The 20276-nt window shown below is 47.1% G+C and overlaps 1 protein-coding gene across 1 annotated transcript; it reads left to right on the top strand.

Annotated features, from left to right (window-relative positions):
* Positions 1-9114: 9114 nt before the first annotated feature.
* On the top strand, positions 9115-17417 carry PAQR9 (progestin and adipoQ receptor family member 9). Its single transcript, XM_069792249.1, has one exon. The coding sequence runs from the start codon at positions 9770-9772 to the stop codon at positions 11027-11029; it is 1260 nt and encodes a 419-aa protein (XP_069648350.1). The 5' UTR covers positions 9115-9769; the 3' UTR covers positions 11030-17417.
* Positions 17418-20276: the final 2859 nt, after the last annotated feature.

The following is a 20276-nucleotide window of genomic DNA, read 5'->3' as shown; positions in this document are numbered from 1 at the left end:
CACCGATGGGGCGGCCTCCGCCCGGGCGGGGCGGGGCCCGTGCCCACGTCCTCTCCTCAGCGGCGCGGCGAGGCGGGAGGGGAGCGGAGCGGAGCGGAGCGGACAGGGCAGCGCGGCACCCCGCTCCGCCCGCAGCCTTCTGCCTCGGGCGGTGCCTGCCTGCCTCCCTGCCGGGCCTCCAGCTCTCACGTTAGCTGAAGAAAACCCAAATGACGTCGCTAGGCAACCCAAATCAGCCTAGCGACCGGCTGCGGTAAGAGGCAGCCAGCGGCGGGAGCCCGCGCCCGCCCGCCGCCCCTCGGTCCCTCGGCGGGCGGCCTGGGGCAGGGCGCGGGCACGGTCCGTGCTGCTGAGCGCTGCGCTGTGAGGAGGCACCGGCACCTCTCCTGCCCGGGTGACGGGCGCACGGTCCCGCGGGAGGAACCCCAACCCGGGGGGCCGGCGTTCGGAAACAAAGCGCTCGCCCGCATTGCCTGAGACCCTCGGAGGGGAGAGGACCGTGCAGATCCTACGGAGCCTTTTTTAATCACCAGATGTTTCCCACAAGACATGAGCAGGCGACGGCTGGGAACAGCTCAGGCTGCCCACCGGTGAACCTCTTCCCTGGAGGCAGAGGCGGGATGAGTAGAGCAGTAGCAGGGCTCAGCCCAGGGCGCTGGGGAGGCCCGCGGGGTGGGGTGCGTGTCCTGTGGGGCAAGCGGTGCGGAAATTCTGGGAGTGCTCTTGGTGCACACCCAGGGCCCAAAATGTGTTTTGGGTGGAAAGGCTTCACCCAGGGTCGGGCTGGGCAGGACGGAGAGCGTGTTGTGCAGCTGCAGAGTCCTGTGCTTCGGCCGTTCTGCACAGCTCTGCTCATCCACTGATCCGTGTCCATAGACACTGAACGGTGCATGGTCATACAATTTGGAGGCAGGGCTTGCCCCTAAACTTCTAGCACAGTGAAATAGAATACTGTTTTGAACAACGTCAAAGTGTTACATAGAATCAAGAAAAGCCCAGGAATAAATAGTGAAAAGGATAGCACAGCAAATCCTCCGTTACTGGGTTTGATAGCACACCGCCACAGCAACATTCTTTATTGAACATTGCTTAACAGGAGATTATAACCAGAGGTCACGTTACATTTATCATGAGTCTCGCATTCCTGTGCTGTTACAGATTTTTGGCATAATGTGAAAGGTGCTGGGGTTGAGATAATACTTAAGGAAAAGACAGTACATACACAGAAATGAATTAAAGGTTTAAATCCACCAACTCCTGACACCTACTGCCCTGTGGGCGACGGGAGGGAGCAGGGCCTACGCTAGTAACCGCATTTCTCAGCGGAGGAGGACGCGGGAGCTTCCAGAAGAGGCAAAACGAAAGCAAAGGGAGAGGGTGAGGAGGGCAGGGGCAACGGCAGAGGACTGGAGGTTTAGAGAGGAGGGCAAAACCCTCAGGAAACGTCGCCTGCTGCAGGTGTGCGTCCAGCTGTGCGGCGAGGTGGTCTGACAGAGCGCGTGTCTCTGCCAGCAGCTATCGTTAGGGTCGGGGTTTGGCTGTGCGCCGTCTCGCGGCTCCTGGTATAGTACAGGTCCCGGTAGGCTGGTTAGTGGCAGTAACACGGCAGCGTTACGGAGCCGAACGCTCACTCGGGAGCTGGACAAAAGCCTCCCTCGAAGCCGGACCGACACGCAACCCCGGCAGCGCGGAAAGGCGCCAACCGTCCCAGCCCGGCCTCCCGCCCCTCTGGAGGGCGGGGGCGGGGCCGGGGCGGCCGGGGGGCGGGGCCGGGGCGGGCCGCCCGCCGCCGCCGTGTGCGCACGCTCCGGCAGGGGGCAGGGCCAGCCCGTCGCGGGCGGCCCGCAGGTTCAGCTTAGTGCATTACGTGATTTCTACTTACAAAGTCACGCCAAAAACCAGAAAAATAATAAATAATAATCATTCCGTAGATGCACATTGCTTTACGCTGCAAGCAAATAAGCGGTTGACCGGGCAGTGCTGCCGCAGCTAAGAAAAAGGTGAGGTACGCAGGGAAGGGTCATGGGGCAGAAATACGCGTTTCTCCCAGCTTTTCATGCCTCCCTCCACCGTCTGCAAAATAACATGCAAAATTTTCTGGTAGTGGATTGGCAGCTGAGGATCAAGAGGTACCAGATGTTTACTGAGCTCCCTTCAGCAATAAGCAATTACAACAATAAGCCTTTGCTCTACCTACAGCTGATGCGGTACCTTACCGTCTAGGCCTTCTGCTCCGGAGGACGGCTCTCAGTTTCTGCAGCCACCTGCACAGCTTTCTGTGGGCACCCCCAGGCTTTGCACAGATTTGAAGTGGAATCGCTGGTGGCTTGGGGGGAAGGAGGGAGAAGTAAACCCCACCCCTTGACAGCAATTTTTGGGAACAATTCCATCAGTCTTTTCACGGTTTTTTTAGCTCCAAACTTGCTTGTAGAGGAGCCCTTCAACAGGAAGGAATGGTATTGGCCAAGGAGCTTTAGAGATGGATTAGGCAGGATCTTACTGCTTCAGAATCCAAGTCAAGCCCTTCTGTTCCCCCATCTTTCTCCCTGTTTTCTTAAGAACCACTTCACCAGCTTGCAGAGGCACAGGATTAGTGTCATCCATGAGCTGCTTTGGGATTTTTTTGAACATGTCTGTAGAAAGAGGTGCAGCAATGAGTTGGAAGCAAACCAGCTGGGGAACCTGTACTGGATAGAAGGGGCACTTAGGGCCACCAGATGAGACAGTAGATGCTGCTCAGCTCTCCTAGGACCGCGTTAATAAACCTGGTATGAAAGAAAGACTGACACTTCTAGGTAAAAAACAAACATCTAGCTGGAAAGAGGAATTTGCCCTTGGATGCTAGAGTTTTGAGGCCACTAATGTTTAGAAAATTTGTGCTCCATTTGGCCTCAATCCCTTTATTTAATCCACCTCATTAATCCTTTTTAATTATCTACCTCATTGTTTAAATCCTCTGCTTACTGCTCAGCCTCTATGCTCTTTTGTAATTAATAAACTGCACCAAATTAAGAGCATCATGATCCAGAGCATGCTGTGAAAAACAGGAAAGAGAGTTTCAAAGGTCATCTCTGAAGATAATTTTTCAGAATGAACTGTACTCCTGAATCTGTGCTATTTATAACACATTGCGATAGTACAGTAGTACTTGTGTACAGTTAGTGAATGACAACACATGTCAGTGTCTTAAGCTTAATGGGACAGGAAGGGGTAGGGGGAGAGAGGGAAAGAAAGGAAGCAGTGAGATGCAGAAAGCTATGGAGAATTAATGCTGGAAAGGATAGGCTAATAATATTGAAAAGGAAATATTAGACATTTTTCATTATAATGCAGTAGGTCTGGTTGCATGCAGAACTGGGAGTTGTTTATTAACTGTTGTTGCAATGACAGATATCATTAGGCAATATACTAGGGAAAATCATGAATTATCATAAATAATTAACACTAAGCTACATTAAGTAAACCACATGCTGCGGTGCATTACCCTTGTCTTTCTGGCTGTTTTCTTCCCCACTTTCAGAGGAGATCTTTTTGTGGCTGTCACCCCAGGTCAGGGCACAGCTGAACTGCTGCAATCCTTTTGCAAAGGTGGGTGTGAGCAAAGGGGAGAGGAAGGCTTTAAAGTGCTGTGGAAGTTGCCTACCCTGTAGCAAAGGAAGCACGTCTGAGGGCACGAGGTGGGCAGATGAGGAGCAGGACAGAAGTGTAGCTGCTGGGTGTACAGGTTTGCAACTCTCTGAGTCATTTCATGCTCTCAGTAGTGGCTCATGGATCCCTAAAGCCACAGGCGATGGTGTGCCGTTTCCCCATTGCTTTGGCAGCAGTCTTCCAGCTTCTTTTCCCTTATTCCACCCTCCATCTCCTCCCACCCCTGAGACTGAAAACTGCTAGGCAAGGATTCTCAAAAATAGGTAGATGCACGCTCCCCGCCGTATACTCACGTGTTGCTAGGAAGCTATGGGTGTGCAGCGCAGCTGGAGAGCCGGGCAGAGATGAGATGAGAGGCAGGCAGCATGCGCAGCTGAAGCACGGATAGCCTGGGCTGAACTGAGATGCTTTAGCAGGGACCCCGACAGAACAACAAAAAAGAGCCAGAGAGGTTAACTGGGAAAGGGTAATTTGGCTCCAAGGCTCCCAGCAGCCTCGACTTGTTGCTACTGCTCTGTCTGCTGTCTCCTGGCTGGAGCCACCTCTGTGTTGCTCCATCTCTCAGTGCTGGTGCCCTACCTTCTCTCAGCTGCGAGTCCTGCTCTAGCCCTGCCATTCAGCAGCCGCTTTCCCTTCCAGGACCCCACCGCTCTCCTGGGACACGTCTTACTGGGGAACCTGGCATCTTTCTCCCCCTGGGACTCCTCAAGCGGTGAGGCCCGTTACGCAAACCAGTCACGGGGGCAACATCTGACTTGTACTGTCTGGCTGAGAAAGGTCCGTAATTTGCAGTGTATTTTCCAGGCATTAGTGCAAGTATCAACTGAAGGCTTAATTCCAAAAGTTCTCCTGCAGCTTCTTGTGAGAGAGAGTTAGCCTACGTGGCTGGCATCCAGATGTGCAAATTTATCACCTGTTTAAGAGCATGGAAGTTCAAGATGAGTGCAACACCAGTCTTTCCTTTGTCCATACCAGGAGTCCCTCCTTGGAGCTTACTAACAGTGAATAGCAGTTTGTGCTCTGGAAAACACTCTCACTCAGCACGTACATACGAACAAAACAATTTCTTAGCCATTCACTTTGTAAGTCAGGGTTCAGTCCTGCAACCTGTACAAAGGCCAAGTTGTACTTTGCTCTTGCTGTGAGCCCCTGGTAGGTGCAACAGTGGTGCATTCTGACCACAGAAAACATACATGAAATATGCATACGCCAATACGCTATTCTTCATCACTGTGAAACTAATGTCACTGCAATACTTACGTTCAGATTTGCTGCTGTCCAGAAAACCACAATTTCTAACCCTAATCTTTCAAAAACAAGAACTTAAAAAAGACAACAACCAAACATTCAGAGAAATTTTCTTAAAAATGTGTTTTTCCCCAGTTTGGTGTGTTTAGAGTTTTTTCAGATTATTTCAGATTAGTTTTATTGCTGGTTTTTAAAGCATGAAGAACACAAACCTGAAAATATTCAACTTGAAGGTGAAGAGGGAAGAAAACTAGAAGCTCCTAGTGAAAGAGAGGTTAAAATGAACATTGCTATGCAACCATGATGGTGTCAGTTATTGTTATTCCCTTTACCATATCTAGCTTTTCTCACCTCCAAGTGAAGCTTTAATATACAAGTATCACTTCCACTTTTCTTTATCTATTAAGGACTTATGTTTATAAGGTATAATTGTCCCTAATTAGTTTACTCAAGGAGGAGAAAATAATGCAAGGATTCCTGTCTATCAAGTCTGAAAAAGATAGTGGGGTAGAATCTCTAAAGGCAAGTTAATCTCTTCAATATTAGATCAAAGCACTGTGCCTACTCAATTATTACAAAAGATTGTAATCGCTGCAGCAGAAAGTTACCCATCAAGACATTATTTTCATGAGATTGATGCACACTTGAGAAAGGATAAAAAAAACCATATAGAACAAAAGGACCGTGTTCGTATGTCTGTGTATCTCTTAAGATGTTCTCCCAGAGAAACTGCAAGTGTGAGCTGTATTAGACAAATTTAGATGAGGCTAAAGCCTCTTTCTTTAACACCTACTCTTTTTAAATAAATAGAGTCAAATTCTACCCTCACTCATGATCAGTGGGGTTCCACGGAAGATGTCAGAACAGAATCAGATTTACTAAAGAGATTTTAGTGAACAAGTTAAATGTTTTTACTCAGATAAAACGTCTTATGAAGAAAGAAATTGGTAAAATCTGTTTTGAAGGTGAAAATACAGAAAGGAAAAAGAAATGAAAGAGGGAGACAGAGTTGTATGGTAAAGGATTATGTCAAGCAAGAGCTCTTAAGACTGACGTTCACCAGTGTGAGTGGGTTGAGGCTGAAGGTATATCTTCAAAAGCATCTTAAATCTTCCGAACACCGCCATTGCTTGTTCACAGGAGGACTTTCTCTCTAGTGGTAGATTTAAGTTAATTTCTTTACTCGCTCAGAAAGGCAATGGATAACAGGAGGGCTAAGTATGACCTCTTCCCTAGTGTGCTGAGTATGTTAGAGCGCAAAAGATGAAATTAGCTTTTTTTTCTAACCAAAAGGCATAATTTCACTGGGGAGGGTTGAAGTTTATAGGGCTTTTGATATTTCAGACAAAGTGATATCTTGTGAAAGGACTTCAACAGTGAATAAAACAGAAGTATAATATAGAAACAAACTCACATTTGGTATTTTAGCACATCTTTTTCTATGACTCTTCAGCTAGCACTGATTAACATTATCTTCCATTCCTTACCTCATTAGGCAGTACCTTCATCAGTGTTTTAAAAGTCTTCTCAAACGCTATTTGGAGAGAAAGCCTGCAGAAAATTCTACACATGCTAGAAGAAACCCTGGTATATGCTGACCATGCCCTTCTAAATATAAACTCTGATTAGAGAAATGCAGAGGCCTCTTCATGCACTACATTATGTGGACTCCTCTATGTGACCTCCAAATGCCCTGATTTTCCCTGGCCTACCACATAATAGTCATGTAATACTAATCTTGATGGACTACATATGAATAAGCGGCTATTTTGAGGTTGTAAGTGCTTTAAATTGTAAGGTTCCCAGTACACTACTCCACAGCTGGCTTGGGAACAGAATAATTGACTCAACGTAAGATGTATGCAGTTGTCTTTATGAAAGCCCAATCTGTCTTCAGAGACCATTCTCCCCCGTCAGGAGGCAGCCTTGGAAAAAAGCAAAAGAACCAGATCATTAGTAATGAGTTTCATTAATGTGGCTGCTAAAGCTACATTGCTGTCACTTGGCAATTATGTGAACTGTGATCTTTAGAAGCCCTGAGATCTCCCTGGCACTTTCTGGCCAGACAAGGAGACACAGGTTATGCGTGTATCACATCAGCAGAGCACTTGGGACAAGCCAAAGCTGGATCCCCGCACTGAGGCAGAGAAAAGAAAATTTATATTTATTTTACACTGCTTGTATTTATCTGCAGCACAGTGTTAACAGGTAAACCCACCAGGGACAAAGCAAACAAAACTAGATAGCCATCACAGGGGCCTGTGCTTCCTCCAGAGGAGCCGGTATGTACAAGTCTCTCAAGTGATTCTGGGCTGTGCGAAAAGCCCCCATCCCCCTAAATATTATTTCAAGACATCTTAAATATTACAGGAAGACATCAATAGTAGGGAGAAATTTCCAGGCATTTATCTTCTCTGCAGTGTTAGTGCGTACCTTCACCCACACCCAGACAGTCCGGTGGCTGGCGGAACTGTGTCAGTCTTGAAGCACAGGCAAACCCCACCTGCTCCTCCCAGCCCAGGCTGCCCCCCATAAAACCACAAACCCGGGGGGTGTCTCTCCCAGGAAGCCAGGCGATACCCTGGTACTCCCTGGGGCATGAGGGCTTAACGCCTCCCACATCCCCGAAAGTCTGGAGGTTGTAGGAAAGTCAGAACGGGTCGAACAAGCCCTGCTGCCGCTGCAAGGCCAGCAGTTCCCAATCAGCGGTGGATGCTGTTGTTCTTTAGACACCATCTGTTGCAACAGCTGCTGGTGGCTTTCCAACAGGCTCTTTAGCGCAGGTCAAAAACCAGATTGCTCCCAGTCAACCACCTCTCCTTATCTAACCTTGATGAGGGAGGCTGAAGATCACGGTCACTTTGGTCCTCTTCCCTAAGGCCTGCAATGGCACTCACCACCATAAATGAAAGTGTCGCTCAGGGACTGGGAGAAACCATCACCAGAGCCCTACCGGGAGCGGCTGCGTGTGTGGTGTGGTGGGAGCAGGGCAGGGGAGGAGGTAACTTCTAGCTAACAGGGCAGCCTCTCTAGTACAGGGCAGCCCCATGAGAAGCCTGACCTCTACCAGAGGCTGAGCTGTTTTCATTAATTCCTAAGAGCCTTTTCTCTCCCTAAATCACACACGGCAGATCCCACAGCGAGTAGGGCCCTGCTTGCTCCTGGTGCAGCCGAGGCTCACCACAGGTGGGTTATGCAGAGCCCTCCGTCAGTCATTCCTCGAGGAGTGTCGGGTTGGTATGCCCCTGCACACTGCCAGGCACCCCCTCGAAAACACATGGACATCAGAGCACATTAGGCCCATTATCTAAAAAAATGAATCTCTTAGTTTAGTATTTTACTCCCCCCTTGGCTTTTCAGCACTGTTCAGTTGCGTTTATTTTCCTAGCAGGACTCCTGTGTAATTTTTATGAAGGTTATAAGCAGTGTCACCAGTCTGCCCTACTTTTGACAGTTCCATAAAATCAATATTTTTGCTGAAATGAAAAATGCATTGAAAATCACTTTCAGCATCACATTTTTACTACTTTTTTGTGCCAGTTTTTAAAAACCTATTTCTGATTACCTCCTCGTTCAGAGGATTTTTCATATTGCTATGATTCACTATTGAATAGAATATTTTTATAAAAATCTTTGGGCAGGGTATCCTAATAACACTGGACCTCCATTTATACTATATGACCATACGCATATATCTGAATATCACCGTGTAATGCATACAGTTGAAAACCTAGAGCTATCAGATGTTTAAGACCATCTGAAAACAAACAAAAAAAAAGGAAACACACTGAAAGAGCAGAGAGGAATCCCTCACTCTGGCTCCTACCTGTGCCTGCAACAGCAACTTACCCTTCCGCACTGCCTTCTCTTTACTTCAGACGCGTTAAGGTACAGTAACACCCGTACGGTGCTTTTCCCTGTGTTTTTATATTCCAATTATGTAACCGTGCTGCTTGCATAACCGCACCGCCGACAGATGCAGGATTTGGCTAAGGATCAACGCAGAGCAGCCGCTGTCGGCCCGTTCCTGAGCCTCCCTGCCCGCCGCCCCGCTCGGCAAGGCGGGTGCCCGGTGCGTCAGGGTGACAGACACCCTCCGCAGCCCGGCCGGCGACGGCTCGCCTAAACGAACCTTCGCATTCATTGCACGGGGCAATGTCGCCAAAGAAACCGGGTCTCGGGCGGCCTCACTGTGCAGCACGCACGGCAGAAGTCCACCCAGCTGCCAGATGTCCCCTCGCGGGGGGGCATCTCCCGGGTCTGTCCCGCCTGCCGGGGATCTCCCGGCCCCGCGGCGCCACCGCCGCCTTTCTCGGGGCTTCGGCCCGGCTTTCGGCAGCCGCGCCGGCGCAGCCGCGGCGCAGGGCCGGGCGGCAGCCCCCGCAGCCCCGCGGACGGCCGGGGCCGATGCCCCCTTTGTGCTTTTTACACCGGAACGCCCCCGTGGGAAGGGCCCCGTACCGGGCGCCGTGGGTCTGCTCGCGTGTCCGCACGCCTGCGGTCCCTGCCCGCGGGAGAGCTGCCGACGGAGAGGGGCCCTGAGGGGTCTGCGCTGCCCGGGCCCGGCCCCGGCCCCGGCCCCATCCCCACACCTCGCTGCGGGGAGGCTCGGCCGGGGCGGCGGCGGCGGCGGCGGGGGCGGCGGGGCTCTCCCGGGCCCGGCTCCCCCCCGCCCCGCCGCTGCGGCCGCATCAATCATTAAGGGCGGCTCGGGTGTCCGGCGCCTCCCTCCCCGGGAAACCCTACCCGGGGCGGCGGGGGCGTCTCTCCCCGCTCCCCGGGAGCGCTGGATGCGCCGCCGGTTTCCAGTTACCGCGATGCCGGGCGGCGGGGCGGGAGGAGCCGCGGCGGTGCCGCCACTGCCCCTGCTGCAATGAGTGATGCTGCCGGGGGCGGCGGCGGCGGCGGCGGCGGCGGCGGCGAAGCGCAGAGCCACCGCGGCTCCTCCGCCGGCGGCTGCGGGAGCAGCGGCTCTACCGCGCCCGGGCGGCGGCGGCGGCGGCGGGGCGCGGCGGCGGGCAGCGGCGGCGGCGGGCCGGGGGCGGCCGGGGGGCCCGGGCCCGGCAGCATGCCGGCGGGCGAGGGGGAGAAGGAGGAGGCGGCGCCGCCTCCTCGCCCGGCCGCCCTGCTGCGGTGGGACGAGGTGCCCGAGGACTTCGTGGAGTGCTTCATCCTCTCGGGCTACCGGCGGCTGCACTGCTCGGCGCAGGAGTGCCTGGCCTCGGTGCTGCAGCCCACCAACGAGACCCTCAACTTCTGGACCCACTTCATCCCGCTGCTGCTCTTCCTCAGCCGCTTCGGGCGGCTGCTGCTGCTGCGGGGCGCCGGGGACGTGCCCTTCCACCACCCGGCCCTGCTGCCCCTCTGGTGCTACGCCTCGGGGGTGCTGCTCACCTTCGCCATGAGCTGCACGGCCCACCTCTTCAGCTGCCTCTCCCCGCGCCTCCGCGCCGCCTTCTTCTACCTGGACTACGCCTCCATCAGCTACTACGGCTTTGCCAGCACCGTGGCCTACTCCTACTACCTGCTGCCGGGGCTGAGCCTGCTGGACGCCGGCGCCATGAGCCGCTACGTGCAGCAGCGGCTGGGCTGGCAGCTGGACTGCAGCCTGCCCATCGCGGCCTACCGCGCCCTGGTGCTGCCCGTGGCCCTGGCGCTGGCCGTGGGCTGCACGGCCGCCTGCTGCCGCAGCCGCGCCGCCTGCTGCGCCTACCCCTTCGCCGTGCGCACCTTCGTCTTCGCCATGCCGCTGAGCATGGCCTGCCCCATCATGCTGGAGAGCCTCCTCTTTGACCTCCGCACCCGCAACCCCACGCTCTTCGTCTACTTCTACCGGCGCTACTGCTGGCTGCTGGTGGCCGCCTTCTTCAACATCAGCAAAATCCCCGAGCGGATCCAGCCGGGGCTCTTCGACATCGTGGGGCACAGCCACCAGCTTTTCCACATCTTCACCTTCCTGAGCATCTACGACCAGGTGCACTATGTGGAGGACGGGCTAGCCGAGTTCCTCAAGGCAGCCCCGGCCGCCCCCACCTACCTGGGCACCGTGGGGTATATGCTGCTCCTGACTCTCTGCCTGGCCGTGGTCGTCAGGAGGTTCCTCAACGTCGCAGACCTCTGCAAGCAGGACTAGCTGGGCCAGCGACCCGTAGGACAGCGACCACCGTACCAGTGACCCTTGGGCTGGAGACCCTCGGGCCGATGACCTTCAGACTGGCGACCCTCAGACCGGCCCCACCGTGTCCTGAAGATGCTGTGAAACCCGGGGGAAACGCACCTGTGGAGGAGCCAGGTCCCTTTCACAGAGGGTTGCCAGAAAAAAATGACCATGGCGGAACTGCTCGTGCTCTTTAAACTACTAGGTTACCAGGGGAAGCAAGCAAACACTTACTGGTATGTTGCTGCTTAGAGCATAAGCTGAAAAAATATAGCTCTGCAACTAGGAAGAATGCATGAACTGCGAATGCCACTTAGTAATTTCATAACAATTAGGTCTAAACTAGCTCTGTATATACATATATGTGTATATATCTAGCTATATATTCATTAGCTAATATATACGTGTATATATATACACCTGAAGACACTCGTGCAATGATTACTCATAGACTTTTAATCAACTCCTCTGTGAAATTTCCTAGCAGATTATGCACTGACATTTATCTTCCTCTGTGATACTGTAACAGGCCTTTGCAGCCACATACTGGATTTTAAATGCAAACAAATCAATAGCTATCTATAGTTTCTAAGGTCTTGCAGCCTTTTCAGCCAGGGAACAATAGATTTAACAGAGAGAGGAAAACCAGCTGTGAATTATTACAGAATTACCAGTTGATGGAGACACTTTAATTAGACAGCGAGTGGTTGGTGTAGCCACTCGGATACTAAAATAAAATAGAGGGATATGTAAAATAAGTGAACCAGAAAGGGGTCAGACTAGTTTGGAGCAGGGGTGGGGGGAGAAGAAGGGCACTGCATAATGGCATGGCTCTTCCCCCAGCACGTCGGGAACATCTGCTGCGTTAAGGGGCCCCTTTATCTTCCCTGGTAATTCACCCCCAAATCAGCCCTTTAGAGTCAAAGTCAGATGCCAGACTTTCTATAAGCCCCTGCCAAGCTCGGTGGGAGTTCTGTGGATGTAAAGAGAGTAACTGATGCATGAGATCTCATTCTGGATCTTTTAAAGAATTACATGGAACTGGTTTCTTCTGCTCTTTAATTAGAGCACTCTGTCAGATTTACCATCCTAAAATTAGTTGCAGAATATAGTACTGCTGCATCTCAGTTTCAGGACCTAAAATCTGGCTCTACAAGTACTGGACACTGGCACTTTCTCATGGTTCCCCACTTTTTCCTATTTTGATTAGTTGTGGCTGCAGCTGGGTGTTCTGAAGTCCTCTTTCAGAAGCTTCAGGGGAGTTCAAAGACAAGAATTATGAGCTATTTTCCAAAGCAGTATCTTTTCACAGCAACCCAGGTATTATCCTTCTCATGCGACAAACAGCTAACTATAGGTTGAACTTACTCTCTATAAAAAGAGACATTTTTGTAAACTATGTGCAGATTTTAAACAGATGGATTTTGATTTTTTCTGGCAGAACAAGTATGCAATAATATTACACAAGGGGGTTACAACTTGAAGTTCAGGTGAGAAACTGCTTGTATACCCCATTTTCACAAAGAAGGGTGGCACTTCCTTAGGAAACGCTGGTGTCATACTGCACAATAGTGTAGTGGCTCTTTAACTCAGCCTCTTTGCCCCTATTGTGGAAATTCATTTCTGCTTGGGTCTTTCCCACTTTCATGGACATGGCATCTGAACCCCACGAAAATGTTTTGAGTCCAGTCCCATAGTCTTCTGTAAGACAAAGCCCCCTTTGTTTATAACAGGAATATAGGAAGGACTATAGCTAGGGATTATGAGGTCAAATCTTTAATATGGGTCAGAATCATGACACAAACCAATAACTGATATGTCCTGTACCAATGTCAGCTTTGTGAAAATTTGCCTATGAAAGTGCATAAGCTAAAAGAAAATTACACCCACTTCATTTTATCTTTTATCTTAACCCATTTTAACTACAATGGTTTGGATCTTTTCTATTCTCAGTGAATGATGAGAATGGCCTAACAAAAATACATATGCTTTGCCAGCCACAATTCTGCTAGTATATAATTTGTGGTAGGGTCACATGTGGTCTTATAAAGAGATTGGCTAGAATTTTTCTGAAATAGCAGTTCCCAAACTGTGGCCTCTTGAGTTATCACTGAGGGGCCATAAAAACCAGCATGGCCCTGTGTGGCTGTCTGTGTTCTGTTTTTATTCGCCAACCTGCATTAAAAGGAAATGAAAACTACATGAAGTATTTTTAATTTTACATATTTTCATTAACTTTTGTCATAAATATGGCATTGCTTTATTCAGCTGCCAATAAAGCAGAAAATGATCCATACCATTGGGAGAGGAGGCTGGTTCACAACACTGTTATGCTTTGAAATGCGCTTTATATTGTGAAAAAACCCTGGAAGCTCACAAAGAAAGCAAATGGATCAAGACCTGCAACGATGTCATCCTATGAATTTCTACAACTGCAAAAAGAGGCCAAAATCTTTGAGATGTGCTGTATTCAAGTTAAAATAATAGAGGCATAGTAGTTAGAGCCCAATGACTCATCCAAGTTTCAAAACTAATTATGTAGAAAGGGTTTGCCTGGGAGATGCCACTAGCATGTCCAACCAGCAATTAAAAACTAAGAAAGAAATCAAAAAGGCCGGGGACAGCAAATCTCAGCACTAGAAGACAGCTCAGAAACAAGCAACAGTAAAAGCCAAATGTAAAAAAAAAGGCTTTTAAAGCATACTGTATAATGAATTATATTTGTGCTTGTCAGTCACAATGTAGAGGACATCTCAAGAGGCAATGTCAAAAAAAGCTGTTGCTAACTTGTAAAAATACATTTGATATTTGCAGTTAGGCCACACAGGGTCGTCTATATATATCTCAACGACAGATAACAGTATAAAGGTTGGATCACAACCAACTGCAATTTTACTGGAATCTTACTGCTGTTGTCAGAGTTGCCTGTGAGCCCCAGTCACACTGCAGATTTGGTACCTGGCTCTGGCATTAAGAATATTGCTTCATTTAAAAGTCTCTGTTGGCAAAATGTTGAGGCACGTGTATGAGCCTGAGCACTTATTGGAATTATTTGTAAGTGCTGGTGGCAAGTACTGCTCTCTGAGCCACTGTAAGCAGGCTGTATGAATAGGGAGTGAATGGGTACAGGGAGATGTGAGTAGATTTTAAGAGTTCTAATTACTGTATGTTTGTTTGTCTGTTTAAAATATGGCTACAGATTAAAAAGTTGCAGTAAGTGTGGAGAATATCTAGGGAAATGCTACCTGAGTGTCTGTGTTTATTCCGTGAAGGACATGTATGTAGATAATTGCTTTATTTGCCATGTCCAATAGCCAGTCTCCATAAATATGGACAGAACAAAACTGACTTGAAGAGGTTAAAAGTGGAACAAGATATCTATAATTACAGTGCTTGAATTTGCTCGTGTAGAAGTGAATGCCAGCATTTGTGTGGCTTGTAAGGGAGCGGGATCTCTTTTTGGTGTGAAAGCACACATGGCTGAACATCCGTAAGCATGTCCAGAGCTTAGGCAGGAGGTCTAGCCTGCAGACTAGATGCATAAGGACATCCCGGAAAACAAACTTTTTTGGCATAAGTACCTGTCGTAATGTTTTTATTGCCTGGGTACCTGCCATAAGGTCTACACTGCTGAGTCCACAGCTCACCTTTAAAACCATAAAGGCTTTTCAGGCCTTCTGTGGTAGAATCCATGTGGGGATGGGGGGTGAGGTGAGAACTGGAGCACAAGGGGGTGGCCTGAAAATGCCTGTGTGTCTTTCCATCTTTGGCCAACACTGACCTTCAGACTGACATACCTGTGCCAATGTTGAACGAACTGGGGCCAGTTCCCAGAGTGCTGGTGGCACAGACACCCCCCCTTGCAATCAGCACGTGCCTAGAACTGCAGTCTACGCGTTGGCATACATTCAATAAGCCTAGCTTCTGGGCATTTCCAAATAACTGGTAAGCTTCAAGCTTGTCTTCAAGTAAGATTGATACACCTGGTCTGTAGTAATTATCCCATGTTCTGTGGTGATACACTATTTCTTCTTCTGCAGTGTATTCATTTGAACATGACTATTCAGGATATCTATGCAGCTCTGAGCTGCTTCGTTAGCAAGACTGGAGTCTGCAGTCTGGAAACAAAGGGAAAGGTTTCATCTGCATGCTGCACTTGTAGAAATTTAGCAGTTAAAAGTGGAAACACATTGGTTTTTGCTAAAATGATAGTTTTGCTAGTTGTCCAAGTGTTGTGCTTATTATTTATTTGCTGAATCCAGCTGCTATGTTGGGTTTTTGTCAACAGTGCACCTGCAGAAAATGACAGTGTGAAAGTTTTACTTCATGATTAAGTAAACTCTCTGAGGCAGCACATTCATAAAGTATTATTGCACTTAACTCAGTTGATTACCATCCACATGCCTTACAGAAGCAAATCATACCTGTAGTAATTGCCCAGATTATACTGTTTTTCATTGCCCATGAGAGTAAAAATGACCAGGTGGCTAGTAACAAGCTGAGGAGTCAGGCACTCCTGGGTTCTTGTCCTTGCTTTGCCACTACCTGTTCTGTAATCTAGGGCAAGTTGTTTAAGCTGTGTTCATTCTGAATGAATTTAATTCATGTAAAACACTGGAATTGTACCAGGGTTGAATTTGACCCTCTGTGTCTCAGTTTCCACATCTGTAAGATGGGGACAATATACCTTACCTACCTCGCAGGGTTGCTCTGAAGACTAGCTAATGTTTGTAAAGCACTTAAAAATGCAAAGACCCTCCTAGGTGCTAAGAAGAAATATTACTGAACTCCGGCAGAGAGAATGTTTTATTTTTTGTAGCTCCTCATCTCACAGGGAAAGGAATATGAACGTTTCTAGATCATGAACTCTTGGGACAAACCCTTGTCATTGCCACAGTCCTAGGAGGTTCAGATCCTGTGTCCTTTGGAGCTGATGGCAAAATTTCCACTGGCTTCAGGCGAGGGCCAATCAAGACTGAAGCAGTAGTAAACAGGCTGACTAAATGCTTAAGGGTTAAGAGTAAAGAGAAAACTTACATGAGTTAAGTATTCTTCTCTTTAGAAATTCTCACTGGTGACCTGTACCGAGGGGCATTTTAATGCTGACATGAGGCCTCGTTGTTCATTTAGCCATGGATTGTATTCCAGTTAGCAATGGAGCAAGATTTCCCATCAGTGTCTGTAAGACTATGATTATGTCTCAATTGCTATTGGGAATTTCAACCTACTTCAGGCTACTTCTTATCAGAGTAAAAAGACCTTAAATAAATGAATCTTTTAAATAAACACATGTAATCACTTGGGAACATAAATTATATTGATCAGACAAACAACTTTCTCTTTTCCCCTCCCATTCCCCAAAACCAACAACATGGAGCCAATCCTGTTCTTGAGTGAAAACTGAACTTGGATCTTCTTATCACATACGTGTACTATTCCTTTGCCGTGGAGCCCTGACTAATCATCCTGCTAACCCACTCTGCCCTTCTCCTGGAAGGACTGATATAAACAGCACCACTGAGTAGAGGACAATGTTTTTAAGAGCTTTTCTAACTGGCAGCAGTAGTGGAGACAAAAAAAAAAAAAAAGGCAACAAAGACATCAAAGGGTTTGAGTGGTTCATTAAGTCAAAGTCTCTACCATTAGAAATTCACCCTATCTGAGTATATTCCTAGCTTTTGTTAGATACCTGTAAGTCAGGGCTACACAAACAACACCCAAGTTACAGCTGAGACTTCACCCTCTTCTCCTCAGATGAGACGCAAGATGCTGAGGAAGTGTCACATGCACTGAAAGACACAGACCTCCATTCAAGACGTTTCATGTCTTGTAGCTGGGTGTGGAATAAAGTCAAATTTTTTTCACAACTTGCTTAAACAGATGCTGCTTCATTCCACTGAATTCAGTAATAAGTTAATGACCAAGACAAAGGAAGCAGGCTTTTGCTTAAAGTTCCCTGTAAGGAAACACCACCAGCAGACTTATGCTTTCAGGGTAATTGCTTCCTGGGCCATACGCAGAACATAGAGGATTCTGAAGTAGGACTTCGCTATTTCATGTGAACGCCTTAGGATTTGTGGTTGTAGCTGGGGGTTAATAGTATGGAGAAACAGTTTTATAGCAAGTCAATTCTGTCTGCTAGAGATTCAAGCACGCTTTAGTAAGAGGTATCACATTTAAGGGTCCGTGCATGCAATGAACAAAAAGTGTGAATTTTGTTTGGTTCTGTTGGGAGGGTTTGAAAATTTACTCTTTGTACACTTTTGGATGCTGACTACTGTATATGTAATGACTATGCATTTTTAGCAAAAAAAAAAGGTCTGAGCTGTAAATAAAGTTGTTTCTGAGTACATTTTTGCAGAAATGCATTTATAAAGTTTTTTCATTTCTTAATATAAATTACTGTGACACCTGTAAGATCAGAAATGTGTTGAATGGAGTTATCTTCAAACACACATGTTGTTAGATTAAGTACAGGAACTTCCAATTCTTGTACAGTGGTGTTGGTATTTCTGAAAACAGTATACCACAGCAGAAGTATTGTTGCCATTTTATTGCCTTTAATATTTTAAAGCAATAAAATAGCATAATTGCCTTTTTAGTTCTCCAATATCTATGCTAACTAATTAATGACAGGCATCCCTGTTATATTAAAATTCAGTAATATGTATACAGAGATCAGTGTTCTGCCTACAGTGCTTACTGAAAAATCATGAAATTGGTATCAACAGCTATGTCAAGAATCACAGCAAAATATTGACTACAAAATGAAGAGGTCTATTTGGCATCAAAGTCTCCCATTTGGCAGACTAGGCATGTTCTAAGTGGCAGAATATTGTTTTCAGTCCAAGTCAGGCACCAAAAAGCACTCAATGAACTGCAATTACATAAGTATCTGCTTTAAGCCTTCTGTGTCAAAATTCAGCAGGACACAATGTATATGCCCAACATAATTGCAGGCACCCCCTGATACTGTTAAAAGGCTGAACACAATGGAAAACTGTAGGATCTTCTAGCTGAAGTTTATAGAATTCCTTCAAAAGTTCTAAAATTCTTGAGAGCTCTTATTTGCAGAGTTTGTACACCCTATTTGAAATATGGTAATGACTTCCAAGTATTTGATGAGCTCAGCAAAAACATCCACTGCCAGCTAACAAACAGATGCTTCAAAAGACCACATCCTACAAATAAACAAATGCTTCAGAAGACTGCATCCTACTGTTAACATTTAAGGCCTTTCATAATGTTATCAGTAGGCTCTGGATCTGATTGCTGGACATGAACATGCTGGAGGAAAACTTCACAAAGCTGATGGAGCCAGTGAGGATGGGAAAATACTGAGCAGAATGGAAAGCAACAAAAGTCCCTGCTAGAACAGGTAATTTATTGAGGTCAATACCTCAGCCTTCAGCTGAGATGGCTCCATAGTTGTTTTGATAACCCAACTGGAAATCTGAAGGCAATCTACATTTTGTTACCATGACATCACTTCTTTGACAAATGGCCCTAAAAGTCAGGACAGTGTATTTATGGAGGAACAAAGGGACATCTGATACACAGCTGTAACCTTCAGATTTTATTCTCTCATCATAGGATAATGTATGGTTAGTAGAATCTGTGAGTGGAGATGAAACTCATTAAAAATTAAAAAGCTGGTAAAAATGAAAAGGAAATCAGTATTAATGCTAAAGCTAAATCTTGATTTCAGTAATGAGAGCCTCTGGGGCAGACACTACAGATGCACTATTCTGCATCAGAAAGCCCTCTGTTACAAGGCAGATTTCTTACCAAGAGTGGCAGTACACTTCTGTTAGTGGGGAGCTGGAAATACTTCTCTTGCCACAGAGCACAGCCTTTGGGTATATGATATATGCTTTACAGAAGAATGACAGCAACAATATCACACAATCTTTTTGGAGAGTAAACAGTTTTATAGAGTTCTCTAATTTGAGTCTCTCCTGCCTCCAAGATCTAATCCTTTCATGTCCCTCCTGACTGATGAAATATGAAAATACAGTTTTCCTTCATTTTTGGTGTTAAGCGTACTTCTGATCTATTACCCTCTGTTTGCTAGAAAACATCTATTCTTTGTCACTCTCCTCTGTTATCCTGAGGAACTGGGCAATGCCACTTGTACAAGAAGAAAAACCTTGATTTTTCCCTCTTTATATGCAGGGTGCTCTGCATCCGCAGTCCTGGGGCTATGGAATTCAATCACTGGCACACAATAGCATCCCAAAATCTCAGCTTTTCTTTTTAGCAGCACTTGGAAAGACAACTATGAAATGTCAACAGGGTGGATAACAAGAAGCAATATCTGAAGCACTCGGAAATAATAGAAATAATGAGCAAAAGGTAAACAAGTCCCTTGGGACAGCTTCTCTGATGATACCTCTGTACACACAGGCATTCTCTCTCTTATTATTCCAAATTTAGCAAAGCTCATAAGCACATGCTTAACTTTAATATGAATATATGTTTATCTTTGTTCATTCACAAGGGTGAACTTTTCCTCGTGTTTAAGTGTGCTATAGAAGCAGAGCCCTAATGAGCAGACAGTGCCAGAGAAATGCTGCCAGCAAGAGTTTGGCACAGCAAATTCTGCCATTCAGCCCAAAGGCAGTGTCCTACCCTCGACACCCAAGACTCACATTCCTTCGGCTGCCTTAGTCCTTTAAAGCATTCTCCTTTCAGACCATTGTCTGAAATATTTTAATATGAAACAAAGAGCAAAATACATATGTGAAAGCTAGAAATGCACCAACTTAGTCATGAAATAAAACTGCAAGTTTTCCAACTGTAGCAATTACAACAACAAAACATTGTTTCTTATAGTCTGGTAGAAAACCATAGCTTGGAGTAAAGCAGTCTGGAACAGTAATCAGACTCACTGAGCACTATAAAATACATTCACTAGCCAACCTGGTTAAAAAGAATGTTTATTTCTGTATTATATAGACTCAAAGATTAAACACAGAAGCCAAATATTCTGTGCGGAATACCTTTGTCCCCAGCAATAGAGCATGTTCCTTCAAACTGTGAGTATTCCACTCCAACAGAAGCATGCCATATCCTTTATTTTAAAGTTCAGATGTACTTTGGACAATACAAAATAATTTGACTTAACTGATTTCAGTGAAACATAGGGAATTGAGGGTATACAAGAGTGGAAAACCCGCTCAAATGCAATATTCGGGTTGTATAATTAAGATCACATAAAGTC

Source organism: Haliaeetus albicilla, chromosome 9 (assembly GCF_947461875.1).
Source record: "Haliaeetus albicilla chromosome 9, bHalAlb1.1, whole genome shotgun sequence".
NCBI lineage: Eukaryota > Metazoa > Chordata > Aves > Accipitriformes > Accipitridae > Haliaeetus > Haliaeetus albicilla.
Note: the sequence above shows the minus strand (reverse complement) of the source record. Positions and strands in the feature narration are given on the sequence as shown.